Raw genomic sequence first — 14,460 nt, forward strand, 5'->3', positions numbered from 1 at the left:
ACTTCACATTCCTCAAACTGCCTTCATGCCATGCCATTGTTGTGTGATCATTCTGTCTATGTCACAGTAAGTTTTTGTTATTCATGCCACAGTGCAAGTGTTTTTGTTTCATGTTTATAATTTGTAGCCTTTATGCTAGTCTTTTGGTTTTTCATTAGTCAAGTTTGTTCTCCGCCATTGTGCGCGCCATTTGTTTGCCTTTTTTTAGTTATAATGTTTAATAAATAATATGTACTCACATTCACGTCTCGCTCGTGCTAACTATCCCTTGCGTCGAAGAAACAATCCAAGTCACAGTCCAGTCCTAACACTTTTCTGAATTACAATACAGTTGCACTTGAAATGACTAAACCCTCAAGGTAAATTACATTTATTTCCAAATGTACTTACATTCAATATATGGGCAATGAGAAAAATAGTGACTATTTGTAAAAAATCGATGTGTTGAGCTATTTAGGCAACATTCCACCAAACAACCTGCCAGTTGCCTCGCCCTGGAAATAGTTTTTAAGTGCATGGTAAAATTACCAGTAAAATATTTCTTCATAAAACAAGGTGTCCTGAACATTTATCTGATATTTAATAAATACAACGTAAGCGATTATTTCAAACTACCTTGAATACTGGAAAAATAGGGTTTGTTGCCTAGCCCGTCTCTTAAAATTAGAATTGACCATGAAATATAATGATTTAAATCACTCAGAAATTATATTTTTTGTTGCTTTTTATAATCACTATAATTAAGTTTGTTTTCTTCATTGAAAAAGGAAGTAAAATTTCACACTTTAGTCATGTTCTTGGGTTTTCACTTTGTCTCGTGACCGTAATGCATTACAACCTTGTAAAAATGGGGGCATTCCAAAAATCACATTGTCCACATAAGGTGGTTTAATACTTAATCAACTACACCGTGGACCTGACAAAGATGTAACGACCACATGGTAAACAGCGGGCGCAATCTATAAAACAGCGTGTATTATTAGTAGGCGTGTTGTGTGTGATCTACTACCGCTGTGTGTACAACAGAAGAGTGGTGCAGACCACCTTATTTAAATGACGATTTTGCGTGTACAATATATGGGCATCAACAAGGAGACACTCTCATTTACTGCACATTCTCAAAAAAATACACCTATAACTTATTAAATGAAAATATAGAAAAAACTACCGGTAGTAGTAAAGTTTAGATCCATGAAGGAAAGAAGAAAGTGAATGAATGTTTATAACTGAATACATTTACATATGCATAAAAATGTGTTTTCTTTTGTATTATTTTTTTAATGAATTATGTAACATTTATCACAAAATTTTTCCAAAACACAATATAGAAAGTGAGATATAACAGGATAATGCATACATTTGTCATGTGTTTTCAAAACGGTTACAAAAAGTGGGACACCAAAAATTTACTGTGGGACCCCATTTTTATGACGTGATGGGGTCCAAGGGACCCCATTTTGAAAATTCCTAGAGCCAACACTGATTCATGTTATCATGTTCCTACCAGTGGTGTTATGCTATGTTTTCAAACATGCAGGACACATGTACCTTTTTTTATGGACATTTTAGCAGCAGTCATGCAGTGCATCACAATGACACCCCATTTTTTTTCCCGTTGTTTTTTCCCCAAGGGAAAAAATGCAAAAAATGCACTCTTCAAGAAGTTTTTTAAAAAATACTAAAGGACACCTAAACACAACTATTGAATTTGTTTTAATCAGCCCCTAAGTCCTCTAGCAGCTATAACATTTTAAAATAACAGAATAAATGATATATCTATTTTTTTTTTTTTTCTGACCATCCAAAATGTTGACACACATGAAGGACAGAGAATTCTTGTCTGTCCATCGTCTGTGCAATGCGGGCACTGATCCTGCAGCCGTGTGTGGAACTGTTGTTTTGCACATCCCTCTGACACATGCTAAATAAAACGCTAAATAGTGCTTGCAAAACGATGATGAGTGTCCATAAATCACATTGCGCGTTCTATACAACTATCTTTGCATCTTCTCTTCCCAGTATTGTGGGCGCTTTGATGATCAGCATTACTTTTGCATATTACTGAAGAAAGAGATGCAAAATAGGTAACACGCCTTTTTCTGCTCAATTAACAGACGTAATCTACACGTTTAGTTGTTTAGATTTGCGTATGCTATCGGGTTTGCACATGTTTTACATGTGCCAACCTTTAATTAATCAGGCCCATGGTCCATCCATTTTCTACCGCTTATTCCCTTTGGGGTCACTGGTGCCTATCTCAGCTACAATTGGGCGGAAGGCGGTGTACACCCTGGACACATCGCAGGGCCAACACAGATAGACAGACAACATTCACACTCTCATTCACACACTAGGACAAATTTAGTGTTGCCAATCAACCTATTCCCAGGTGCATGTCTTTGGAAGTGGGAGGAAGCCAGAGTACCCGGAGGGAACCCCCGCAGTCACGGGGAGAACATGCAAACTCCACACAGAAAGATCCCGAGCCCCGGATTGAACCCAGGACTACTCAGGACCTTCGCATTGTGAGGCAGACGCACTAACCCCTCCACCGTGCTGCCCAGGTCCATGGTATTATTCCTAAATGTGAGGTTCCACTTCAGTGTGCATATTTAAGTGTGCTGTTTCCTCCGCTTAAAATTATGGAACCCACATTGTAATTGTATTGTTTTAAAGTATTCATAAACTTGCAGTAGTTTGCAATAGACCAATAAAACCAAACAATTTAAGAGCCATTCCACCAAATTTCTGCCATTTGCTTTTTAAAAAATAAACTTAAAGTCTTTTTTTAATTCTAAATCTGATAATACACATTACTCCAAATATGCATTGGCCCAACTAATGCAGTTATGTGTTTGTGTAAGGTCCCTTATGCAAAGATGACTCATTGACTCATTTGAGTAACAGAACTAAAAGTAACAGAAATTAGTTTTTAGCATAACAAATTAACAAAAATATAGGCACATTACCTTGATTGAACAAAAATGTATGTTAACAAAATAAAAATAAAAAACTTCAAAAAAAGAATGTATGGTAGGTCACAGGACTGCTCTGAGATTTTAACCTCTCTTCCCAAGTACCGTATTTCCTTGATTTGCCACCGGGGCGCTAATTAATTTAAAACCTCTTCTTACTCCTGCGCTTACCAAAGGCATGCGGTAAAAGTAAACATGCGCTATTTATTTTAAAACCTCTTCTCACTCCGGCACTTACCAAAGGTATGCAGTAAACATTTGAGTGTGATGTTAGCTTTGACCTTAAATCCTACTGAATAGCTCTTAATCTTCTTCCCTTTATGCGATTTCAAATTACCTGTATTGAAATCAGCCTCCTCCATTTTGAAAATGATGACAGGGGAAGTGTCACTCGTGACGTCATGAGTTTGACCAGGCGGTAATACTAAGCATGCCCTAATTATTTTGGGAAGCGAGTTTGACCCGGCAGTAATTCAAGGCAGGCGCATACTATATGCCCTGTGGCAATTCAAGGAAATACAGTAATTGTAATAATAAAAACATGTTTTGCCTTTTTGTGGCCTGCAGAGCGAGGGAGGGAGAGAGAGAGACAGAGAGAGAGAGAGAGAGAGAGTTGCTCCTATAAATATATATACATAACCTGCACTGGAATAAGCTAAATATGTGTGCAATTTAAAAGACACCTCTAACCATTTAAGGAACCTTGAAAACAATTGAAAAGTTTTGACCTTCTGAGATTATGTGTTGTAAATGCATGTATAGTGAGTGGCGTTTGAGGTGGGGGTGTTGCAAAAGGTAAGAGAACAGACATTAGTCAATGCTGACATTAAGAATGCACATTAAAATGCAGTTCAAAGCTATTTTCATTAAAGTGTCTAAACATTAAAGTTGGATTAAAGAGGATCTTTCTGTGGACAATGTCACTTGTGGAATATTACACATTTTCCGATTGTGTAATGCTTATGAGTATAGTTTGAATTAATTGTTTAAGTTGTATTTAATTAATATACAATCAGATCTATGTGTGGAAAACATTTGATTATGAAAATATATTTTACAGAAAATTTTACCATGCATTTACATTTTATTCCCAGGGGGAAGCAAATCGCACCGAACACTTGAAATATTACAAAGAGTCACTATTTTTCTAATTGTCATATATTGAATGTTTGTAAATTTAAAATATAAATGTAATTTACCTTCAGGGTTTATTCATTTTAACTGTACTTTTTTCACAAAAGAAAACAATTTATGCAGTCTGTTTTTGGTGTTTAGAGTTTAAAATGGAATTCAATCTTTTTTTATATCAGCTAGGTACATATTTAGAAGCAGATACATTCTTTTTAAGCCAGTAAAACCACAAGAATGTTTCAAGGCACATAGCCTGTGTTGCTTAAGGGTTTTTTTTTTGGCATTATTTTTGTGATTAGAAGCCTGCATCGGAAGAGTTGATCCACATTTAGGAGCATATTTGTGACGGCTCCAGATTATGGATAAGGATAAATGTTTGTTACGGATCTACCTCTTTTGAACCTTCAAATGTTATCCCATGCCTACTGTGTGTCCCTTTTGCTTGTCATGAAAATACATCATGTTCCAGAAGCCAGACACTCTCACGGCGCTGAACTTTACATTTAAAGATCACGCACCCAGTCAGCTACTTGATTTTTAAAAATAAACCCTCCCAAATGGGTCTTGAATACCAATAATCTAAGATTAGCATCATCTGCTAATGGAGGCTGTCGACTTCCAGCCTCACATAAATGTCATCCTGGCATTGTACTGCACATGCTGTGGAGCTGCAGGATTCACCAGCACAGCTTCTGTGCGCCTTAAAGGCCTTTTCCACTTGGTCCCCGGCGTCCTCCTTTTCCCCCCTGCTTACTATTTCAGCCTCAGTGGGTAAATAGTACTGTCACGTTCCCTTGCAGGGCTTATTTTACATTTGGCCCGCTCTAGGTTTTCCGGCGCAGGATCAAACATGCGATTATTATGCTGTAATGCTAAGCCAAAGGAAATTGGATATGTATGTCTGGCCAGTCATACTGATGTTTGTTTTTGAGAAGGACTGACGCTCGTAGGGCCTGGTCACATTTTTTATTTTTTTTTTCATATCTGGAGGAAATCTAGCTGGCTTCCGTCCGCATGTTGGACTATGTCAGAGGATCCACTTTATCTGATGGGCAGATTTGAGGCTCAGAGGCGCATCATGGCGCGTGTGTCTTTGACTGAAGCCGTCAGAATGGAACCACTTGGGGCGCGTGGCTTTTCTTTGCTTTGTGAAAATGGTGTGAAGGTGGATGTGAGCGAGACTTCACCCAATTTGTACGCACCAGCTTCCGTGCGCGGTGAGGCCAGGGAGTGTGAAACTAGATGACGGTTTTCCGAAGGTGATAATGAGCCAAGTGCCACTCTCACAGGATGTGCGTTGGGTTGCAAAGTGGCGGACTGCTGTATTCCATCTGATTTTAATCACTTCAAGCTGTTTTTTTTAATAATCCCTAAAGAGAATCTCATGACCCATTTTTACTCAATGAGGCGCTTTCTTTGTGTGGCCATCACTCGGGTTTTAATAAATGTTCCCGATTCAAATTCCCCATCTGTATGCGTCGGACATTAATGCAAATAATGTTCATGCAAATCATCCGCACAGGAAGTATCACGGTTCCATCGATTGTATTTTTACAATGGAAATCCTATCTTCCGACTTCAGTTAGTGATTTCATTAAAAGAGCACCTCCTAATCGTTGAGGCTTAATGAACATGTTGTATTTACTTACATCACATTTAGATTTCCACATAATTAAAGACAGAATGGCAATAGATAAGTGCCGAGCAAACTAGTAAGGCAATCTTAGCAACAAAGCAGAACCTTCACTGATGCCCTTTGTGGTTTTGAGAAGAGCCTTTAAAATGTCAGAAAATAGTTGCTGTGTAGTCTCAAACTGATCTTGAGAACTCCATTTGAAAAAAGAAAGCATGTGGTACACACTTTGCTGATTTGTGTGTTTACTAGAATTGCTCAAATGTCATTACAGTATTTACGTGTGTGTGTGTGTGTGTGTGTGTGTGTGTGTGTGTGTGTGTGTGTGTGTTTGTGTGTGTGTGTGTGTGTGTGTGTGTGTGTGTGTGTGTGTGTGTGTGTGTGTGTTGCCATGCTCATGTCGGACCTCACATTTTGCTTGGAAGACAGATGTAGTCGTAAAAAGACATTACATGTTTAAACATTTTCACCATCAAGATTCCATCAATCATGAAATGTCAAGTGTGTATCAGTAAGTATGTGTTCAGAGAGTTCTCTAAAGTGGTATCCAGGCAAAGTCTTAATGGTAACCAGACCCCAGCATTCCACTCACACTGACCAGCCCAGTAGGACAATCACCTAAAGCTGCCCTCCCACTCGCTTTATATCTCTCAGCTAAACACACTCTCCCTTAAACAAACTTGTTCCTTGTTTTGCTTCTGGGTCCGCGTCTCAGGTTTTGGCACCTCTTTATTTTTTTCCCCCTTTTCTTGCCTCGCCATGGCTGTACGCTCCCCTGTCCCGGCCGCTCTTTGTCCCCGTGAAACTGATCTTTTCTACCGAACATATTTCTGTCTGACAGAGACGTGATTGAGGATGTGTGTTTAACCGCTGTGTCCACTGAGAGGCCCTGAAAGTGCAGATCTGCTTGTGTATTTAGCGTGTGTGTGTGTGTGTGTGTGTGTGTGTGTGTGTGTGTGTGTGTGTGTGTGTGTGTGTGTGTGTGTGTGCGTGCGTGTGTGTATGTGTAGATGGTCTTTATGGGCAGTATCACAAGCGTTGTTACCAGTGTTGGACAATATGTGTGCGATGTAAAGTAACAGTCAAAAGTTTTGATACATTTTGTCATGCTGTTCAATGTGAAGGTGTGTCCAAACATTTGGTTGATGAGTGATATGTGTGTGAGATGGTGTAGACTTTAAAGCAGAGGGCCACATTTACAGAAAGCTCAGGACCGGGGGGCCGGATTTCTCTATTCACTATTAGTCCTATATTTTGAATTCCTGAGAACCAGCGTCCTTTACAGTGGATATTTAATTTCTGTCCGTATATTTTGTCAGCCTTACAGGAGCTCTCTGGTGTTTTTCAGGATCTTCTGCAAACAAGCTAGTCAAAGATCATCAAAGACAGCACTCTCGTGTTTTAAAATTCTACTGCAAAAATGTTTGTCTCTCACAAGTTTTTTTAAACTGACCTTGTGGGCCACCACTTGAATAACCCAAATGATGAAAAAAGAGGAGCTAAAATGGAAACTTGAGAAACACTACTAGTACAACTAAAGACGTTGAACAAATGTCTACTGACTGCATCTGGAGTTAACAAACGACAGCAACACGTTGGTTACATAAATCACATTACGAAACAATAACTGACAAAAAGGAGAGGACTTAAAGGGGTGATTTGTGGAACACCTCAGTTATGCACAAAACCCAGAACTAGTGAAGTTGGCACATTGTGTAAATCATAAATAAAACAGAATACAATGATTTGCAAATTCTTTTCAACCTATATTCAATTGAATAGACTGCAAAGACAAGATACTTAATGCTCGAACTGGAAAACTGTGGTATTTTTTGCAAATATTAGCTCATTTGCTAATATTTGCAATATTAACTCATTTGGGGCAGCACGGTGAAAGAGGGTTTAGTGCATCTGCCTCACAATACGAAGGTCCTAAGTAGTCATGGGTTCAATCCCGGGCTCGGGATCTTTCTGTGTGGAGTTTGCCTGTTCTCCCCGTGACTGCGTGGGTTCCCTCCGGGTACTCCGGCTTCCTCCCACCTCCAAAAACATGCACCTGGGGATAGGTTGATTGGCAACACTGAATTGGCCCTAGTGTGTGAATGTGAGTGTGAGTGTTGTCTGTCTATCTGTGTTGGCCCTGCGATGAGGTGGTGACTTGTCCAGGGTGTACCCCGCCTCCCGCCCAAATGCAGCTGAGATCGGCTCCAGCGACCCCCCGCGACCCCAAAGGGAACAAGCGGTAGTAAATGGATGGATGGATGGATTAGCTCATTTGGAATTCGATGCCTGCATCATGTTTAAAAAAAGATTGCACAAGTGGCAAAAAAGAGACTGAGAAAGTTAAGGAATGCTCATTAAACACTTGTTTGGAACATCCCACAGGTGAACAGACTAATTGGGAACAGGTGGGTGCCATGATTGGATATAAAAGCAGCTTCCATGAAATGCTTAGTCATTCACAAACAAGGATGGGGCGAAGGTCACCACTTTGTGAACAAATGCGAGAGCAAATTGTTTAAGAGCAACATTTCTTAACCAGGTAATGCCAGGAATTTAGGGATTTCACCATCTACGGTCCGTAATATCTTCAAAAGGTTCAGAGAATCTGGAGAAATCCCTGCACCTGAGCGATGATATTACGGACCTTCAATCCTTCAGGTGGTACTGCATCAAAAAGCGACATCAGTGTGTAAAGGATATCACCACATGGGCTCAAGAAATTCTTCAGAAAATCATTCTCAGTAACTACAGTTTGTCGCTACATCTGCAAGTGCAAGTTAAAACTCTATTATGTAAAGCGAAAGCCATACATTAATAACACCCAGAAATGCCGCCGGTTTCGCTGGGCCCGAGATCATCTAAGATAGACTGATGCAAAGTGGAAAAGTGTTCTGTGGTCTGACGAGTCCACATGTCAAGTTGTTTTTGGGAACTGTGGATGTTTTGTCCTCCGGAACAAAGAGAAAAAGACCCATCTGGATTGTTATACGTGCAAATTTCAAAAGCCAGCATCTGAGATGATATGGGGGGGTATTAGTCCCCAAGGCATGGGTAATTTACACATCTGTGAAGGCACCATTAATGCTGAAAGGTACGTAAAGGTTTTGGAGTAACATATGTTGCCATCCAAGCAACGTTATCGTAGACACCCCTGCTTATTTCAGCAAGAAAATGCCAAGCCACGTGTTACAACTGCGTGGCTTCAAACTAAAAGATTACGGGTACTAGACTGGCTTGCCTGTAGTCCAGACGTGTTTTCCATTGAAAATGTGTGGGCCGTTATGAAGCGTAAAATACCAAAACAGAGACCCCAGACTGTTGAACAACGTACGGTGTGCATTAAGCAAGAATGGGTAAGAATTCAATTTGAAAAGTTTCAAAAATGGGTCTCCTCAGTTCCCAATCGTTTACTGAGTGTTGTTAAAAAAAAGGCCATGTAACACAGTGGTAAAAATGCCAATTTTTTTGCAATGTGTTGCTGCCATTACATTTTAAGTTAAGGATTAGGTTTCTCAGTTCGAACATTAAGTATCTTGTCTTTACAGTGTATTCAATTGAATATAAGTTGAACATTTTTTGTAAATTTTTCTATTCTGTTTTTATTCACAAATTACAGAACGTGCCAACTTCACTGGTTTTGGGTTTTGTAAATCACACAATAGGACCCCTGTGTTCTGTTTGCAATAATGTCAATGCAAGGATCTGGCAACGTGTTTACAGTGTTCCAAGTTCCTTTGTACAACAAGAACACTTTTTGATGCAAAAATATTGGTCTCCCAAGTTTTGAACTGAACTACTGTTTCATGCTCGGCCCAAGCTGCCAGTTGAATAGCCGTGCTATAGGTGTTATACTGTACTATGACACAAAGGGAGTCAGTGAAAACACAAAAGCTGCAGCTGATATGAGTTTTGAGGACCCCTAAGCTTCTCATCAGTTTACACACACACACACACACACACACACACACACACACACACACACACACACACACAAACACACAGACACATTTTCCGATTACATTTTGTCGGTGTGGACCTCCAACACACACGTGCACACACACCTCTGTCCTTCCAATCTAAAACCTTGTGAGGGTGTTGCTATTACTGGAGGCGCTATCATTCCTGGTGTGGGACATCTGTCTCTTCCTAGAGGCTAAACAGTCACACACACTCTGTTCCCTCACACACATTGTACAGCGGGGGTGTCCCACAGCAGGTGGTAAAACATACACCAGTAAGGAACAGCCCAAAACAACTTCTTACATCTAAGGTGATGACAGAAAATCTCTATACATTTAGAAACAGACTACTGCACCTATTGTATTTCCTGAAATAGTGGTTTCCATTCTAATAGGTAGTCTCTATTAATTTTACTGTCCACTGACAGCAAGACAAGCAGGGTCTGTCTTTTCCCCCGGCAAAAAAAAAACTGCTTGATGACAGCAAAAAAAAAAAGTGATCGTTCACCGACAACATTTAACAAGCAGCTCATCCCATTTTAATTTTTGCTGTGCAAAACAACATCACCTATAGATGCACATAAACAGACAATAATCCAGGATTTTAATTTTTTTTAAAAAGATGGATACTGCACATTTCTTTTGATTAGCATTTTACTTGTCCATAGGTTCTTTTCTGTGTTTATGCCTTCAAATGATCAGTGTAAGCAGGTGAGGCAGAGCTAAATTTAAAAAACAAATATGATTGATGAAATACATATTATTTGTTCATCAAACTGTTATACAGTAAATATATTTTCTATATTTTTTAAGACAAAAATTGTTTCTAATGAAAAATCTCAAATTTTTCACAATTACTGATCTTAAAGAGCTGGAATTCCTCAAATGTGTACAAATAGTGGTACAGATTAAAACACAGTGTTTTATTTTCCTATATTGAAACACAGTGTTACTAGTCAAACTGCGTGTACCGTTACATCGGCCAAAATATAAAATATTCTCGTTAAATAGAACTACTGCCTTGTTTTTAATGAATACTAAGGCCTACTTTGCTACTGTAACCACTGCCTTGTTTTTAATGAATACTTAGGCCTACTATGCTACTGTATTTAGGGATCATTGAAGTACTTTCCATTCTATTCTATGGTGGTACATGGAGAGGCGATTTTTTTCTGAGGTGGTACTTGGTGAAAAAAAGTTTGAGAACTACTGATATAGAGCTATAGGAGTTACATAGTTATTTTGATAGTCTGACTCTGTCTATAGAAAAATCATTGTGAGAAGTGCTGTAGTACTCCTTGTCGCCACACACACTGAGTCATTGTGAATTGGGGGTGGCGTACGTGAGCGAGCTACCTTGTTGCTACAATACTCTCTTTTTCCACAGAAGAAACCATCAGATTTTGCTTGGGAAAAAAATATATATATAAATGTATATATATATATATATATATGTATGTCTTTGGAAGTGGGAGGAAGCCGGAGTACCCGGAGGGAACCCACGCATTCACGGGGAGAACATGCAAACTCCACACAGAAAGATCCCGAGCCTGGATTTGAACCCAGGACTGCAGGAACTTCGTATTGTGAGGCAGACGCACTGACCCCTCTGCCACCGTGAGGCCCTAGTGTGTGAATGTGAGTGTGAATGTTGTTTGTCTATCTGTGTTGGCCCTGCGATGAGGTGGCGACTTGTCCAGGGTGTACCCTGCCTTCCGCCCGATTGTAGCTGAGATAGGCGCCAGCGCCCCCCGCGACCCCGAAAGGGAATAAGCGGTAGAAAATGGATGGATATATATATATATATATATATATATATATATATAAGCGATGAGGTGGCGACTTGTCCAGGGTGTACCCTGCCTTCCGCCCGATTATAGCTGAGATAGGTGCCAGCGCCCCCCGCGACCCCGAAAGGGAATAAGCGATAGAAAATGGATGGATATATATATATATATATATATATATATATATATATATATATATATATATATAAGAGATGCGTGGTTTAAGAGATGCGCGGGTCGGGCGGGTGACATGACGAAAAAATAGATTTTAAATAGATTCGGGCGGGTGGCGGTTGAACCAATTCGGAAATATATATTGTAATAATCCCAGGAATGTAGGCTCATAAAACGTCTTTGTTTGTCTTGTCTTTATTGCACAAGATGTAATACAACCACACAACAGCTCTCATGTCTCTAACGCTTTTCCCGGAACAGTCACAACTTGAACTCTCACTTCCTATCGATAACGTCACTTCCCTATCTCTCCCGGAAGTCCCGCCCCCTAGCCAAAGTCATTGGCTAACACCCCGTAGCCAGCCGCTACATTATACATAGTTAAATGTTATGTTGAAGAGGTTCATTTAGCCTACTGATGTGTATTTATAAATGGTTGATTTATACAGGCTAGTAGGTAAAGTGTTGTACCTGACAACACTTGATGGTAGAATTCATATAACACGTCACAGACAACGTCACGCTAACATCACGTGACACCTCTGATGAAGGCTGCAGAAGCAAGGTAGCCCAAACTTGTCAGGTACAACACTTTACCTTACTAGCCTATAGAAATCAACCATTTATAAATAGTTAAATGTTGTTACCCACATACGAAAAACGAGCAGCACTCTTTGAAACAGTATGTGCGCATACTTTTATTTTGAAGTGTCTCGTTTGGTCTGTCGACGGATGTAAGGAAGCTACTTCCGGGTATGGCCAACAAGGTGTTTGTTTGTCATTTGTTAGTATTTTACTTGGTAAAATGTTTGATCCACATGCTGTGCATGTTATTATTTTTACGTTTGTAACATGCTTTATTTATTACAGTTTTCACGGTGAATTTGAAGGGAAAGGAAACCTTCAAATAAATCAGTCCAAGAAAGCCATTGTGTCTGTGCTATTTGGAGGGAGTTACACTTTCTAACCTCACTAATGCCTTGCATCGTCTATATTAGATATATAAAAACGGGTGGGTGGCGGGCAGGTGTGGCTTTGATGAAATGTTGGTTCGGGTGGGTGGCGGGTGGATGACGACTTTAGCGATGCGGTTGCGGATGATATAAGTGTCTATCCGCGCATCTCTAATATATATATATATATACACATACACATTAGGGCTGCAAATCTTTGGGTGTCCCTTGATTCGATTCAATATAGATTCTTGGGGTCGCGATTCGATTATAAATCGATTTTTTCGATTCAACGCGATTCTCGATTCAAAAATGATATTTTTCCGATTCAAAACGATTCTGTATTCATTCAATACATATGATTTCAGCAGGATCTACCCCAGTCTGCTGACATGCAAGCAGAGTAGTAGATTTAAAAAAAAAAAAAAAAAGCTTCTATGGTTCTAAAGCACTGTAATAGACTGAATCAATGGTCATTTGATACAGGAGTTATACAAGTTTTACTGTGTTACAATTTCACCGTTATGGTCATGTAATCCTTTCGGCGCTGTTCAATTGTGTATGAAACCATAAAAACTTAGCCTTGTCCAAGCACTTGCTAATAACAACAACAACATGCGAAGGAGATTCTGTAAGTCAATGATGGAAGATGATTAAACTTTCTTTTTTCGTCTAGTTTTTAGCGATGAAGTGGCTTTCCATTTGTGTAACACAGTCAATTGTCCCAATGTGCGCATTTGGGGTACAAGTCACCAATTTAACAAGCAATTGAACAGCAAAGAGATTCGCTTTAACTGAACATCTTCCACCTAGTGTGTGTCTCTGGAACCTATCCCATCTGACTTAGAGAAAAAGGCAGTGTACATGTTGGACTGATCATCTGTCAATCACAGGGCCCATATAAAGAACCATTCAGTCATTTGAAGAACTACACTTTTGGTGAACATTTTTGTTTATCATTTCATTCAAAAGGGACTCAGATTCTGAACATGTCTTCTATATAGGAGCCCCTATGAATAATTAATGCTTAACCAGCAGTGGAATCCAGTAAAGGTGCAACGGTTGTACTACTAAACTGTGACAAACGACATATGTGTCATCTCTAACAGTAAAAACGTGGAAAAGTTGTATTTTTGAAGAACTTTTGATCCAACACTGCTTATCTTACCTTTTGACATTTCTACTAATTTAGCAGCGTTGCAATAGCCCTTTTAAAAAAAAATTACACCTCACAGGGCATTGTGAAAGTGGTTGCTCACAAAGACAAAACATGTCGTTTGTAGTATCTGAGGGAATGCACACAATACATGAACACATGTTGATCATCTCTCAGATGTAGTAGAGGTCACTTCTACTGTGAACTTTGAAATCCTGATCAAGGCATGGACTTCGTTAAGAAGAAATACTGCTCTTACTCCCATATAGTGGGCTTGAACATATCATCATTGACTGTTTGGATAGAGAAGTGCTTTCAGATTGTGTGCATGTGGACCTGCTGGCTGGATGTGTTGAAACTGAGGAGTGAACACATCTGCCATGTGATTAATCATCACATCGCTTTTCTGTAGTATAACTTTGGTCTTTGCAGTTTAGTTTGTGCAACTAATGAGATGATTGGTGATTGTGCAGACACAGGATCTGACCCTCCCCTATTTGCTTGTGTCTATCAGGTGTGTTAGCTGCCTGAGCACAAGGTGGAAATGCTACTGGGACCAGGACAACCACCAGTGTGTCTCCAGTAAAGATGAGTCAAAGCACAACCTGCTGGAGGTGAGTTAGTAATATTCGAAGTCAGATGGAAGCCAGACTTTCTCATATGCAAGATTTTAAATGCGTGCTGCCCCA

At 39.6% G+C, this 14,460-nt stretch overlaps 1 protein-coding gene and 1 long non-coding RNA gene across 2 annotated transcripts in view; one reads left to right on the top strand and one right to left on the bottom strand.

Moving 5' to 3' along the window:
* plxnd1 (plexin D1) overlaps nucleotides 1–14,460 on the top strand; it is a 146,978-nt gene that overhangs the window by 44,422 nt on the left and 88,096 nt on the right. Inside the window, exon 8 of the mRNA XM_061904274.1 lies at nucleotides 14,286–14,385. Coding sequence (XP_061760258.1) covers nucleotides 14,286–14,385 — 100 coding nt within the window. The remainder of the gene's footprint in view (nucleotides 1–14,285; nucleotides 14,386–14,460) is intronic.
* The window catches only part of LOC133554947 (uncharacterized), a 31,226-nt gene that overhangs the window by 12,634 nt on the left and 4,132 nt on the right, over nucleotides 1–14,460 (bottom strand). The gene's annotated exons all lie outside the window — the stretch shown is intronic.

The sequence above is a fragment of the Nerophis ophidion genome, linkage group LG06 (genome assembly GCF_033978795.1).
Source record: "Nerophis ophidion isolate RoL-2023_Sa linkage group LG06, RoL_Noph_v1.0, whole genome shotgun sequence".
Classification (NCBI taxonomy): domain Eukaryota; kingdom Metazoa; phylum Chordata; class Actinopteri; order Syngnathiformes; family Syngnathidae; genus Nerophis; species Nerophis ophidion.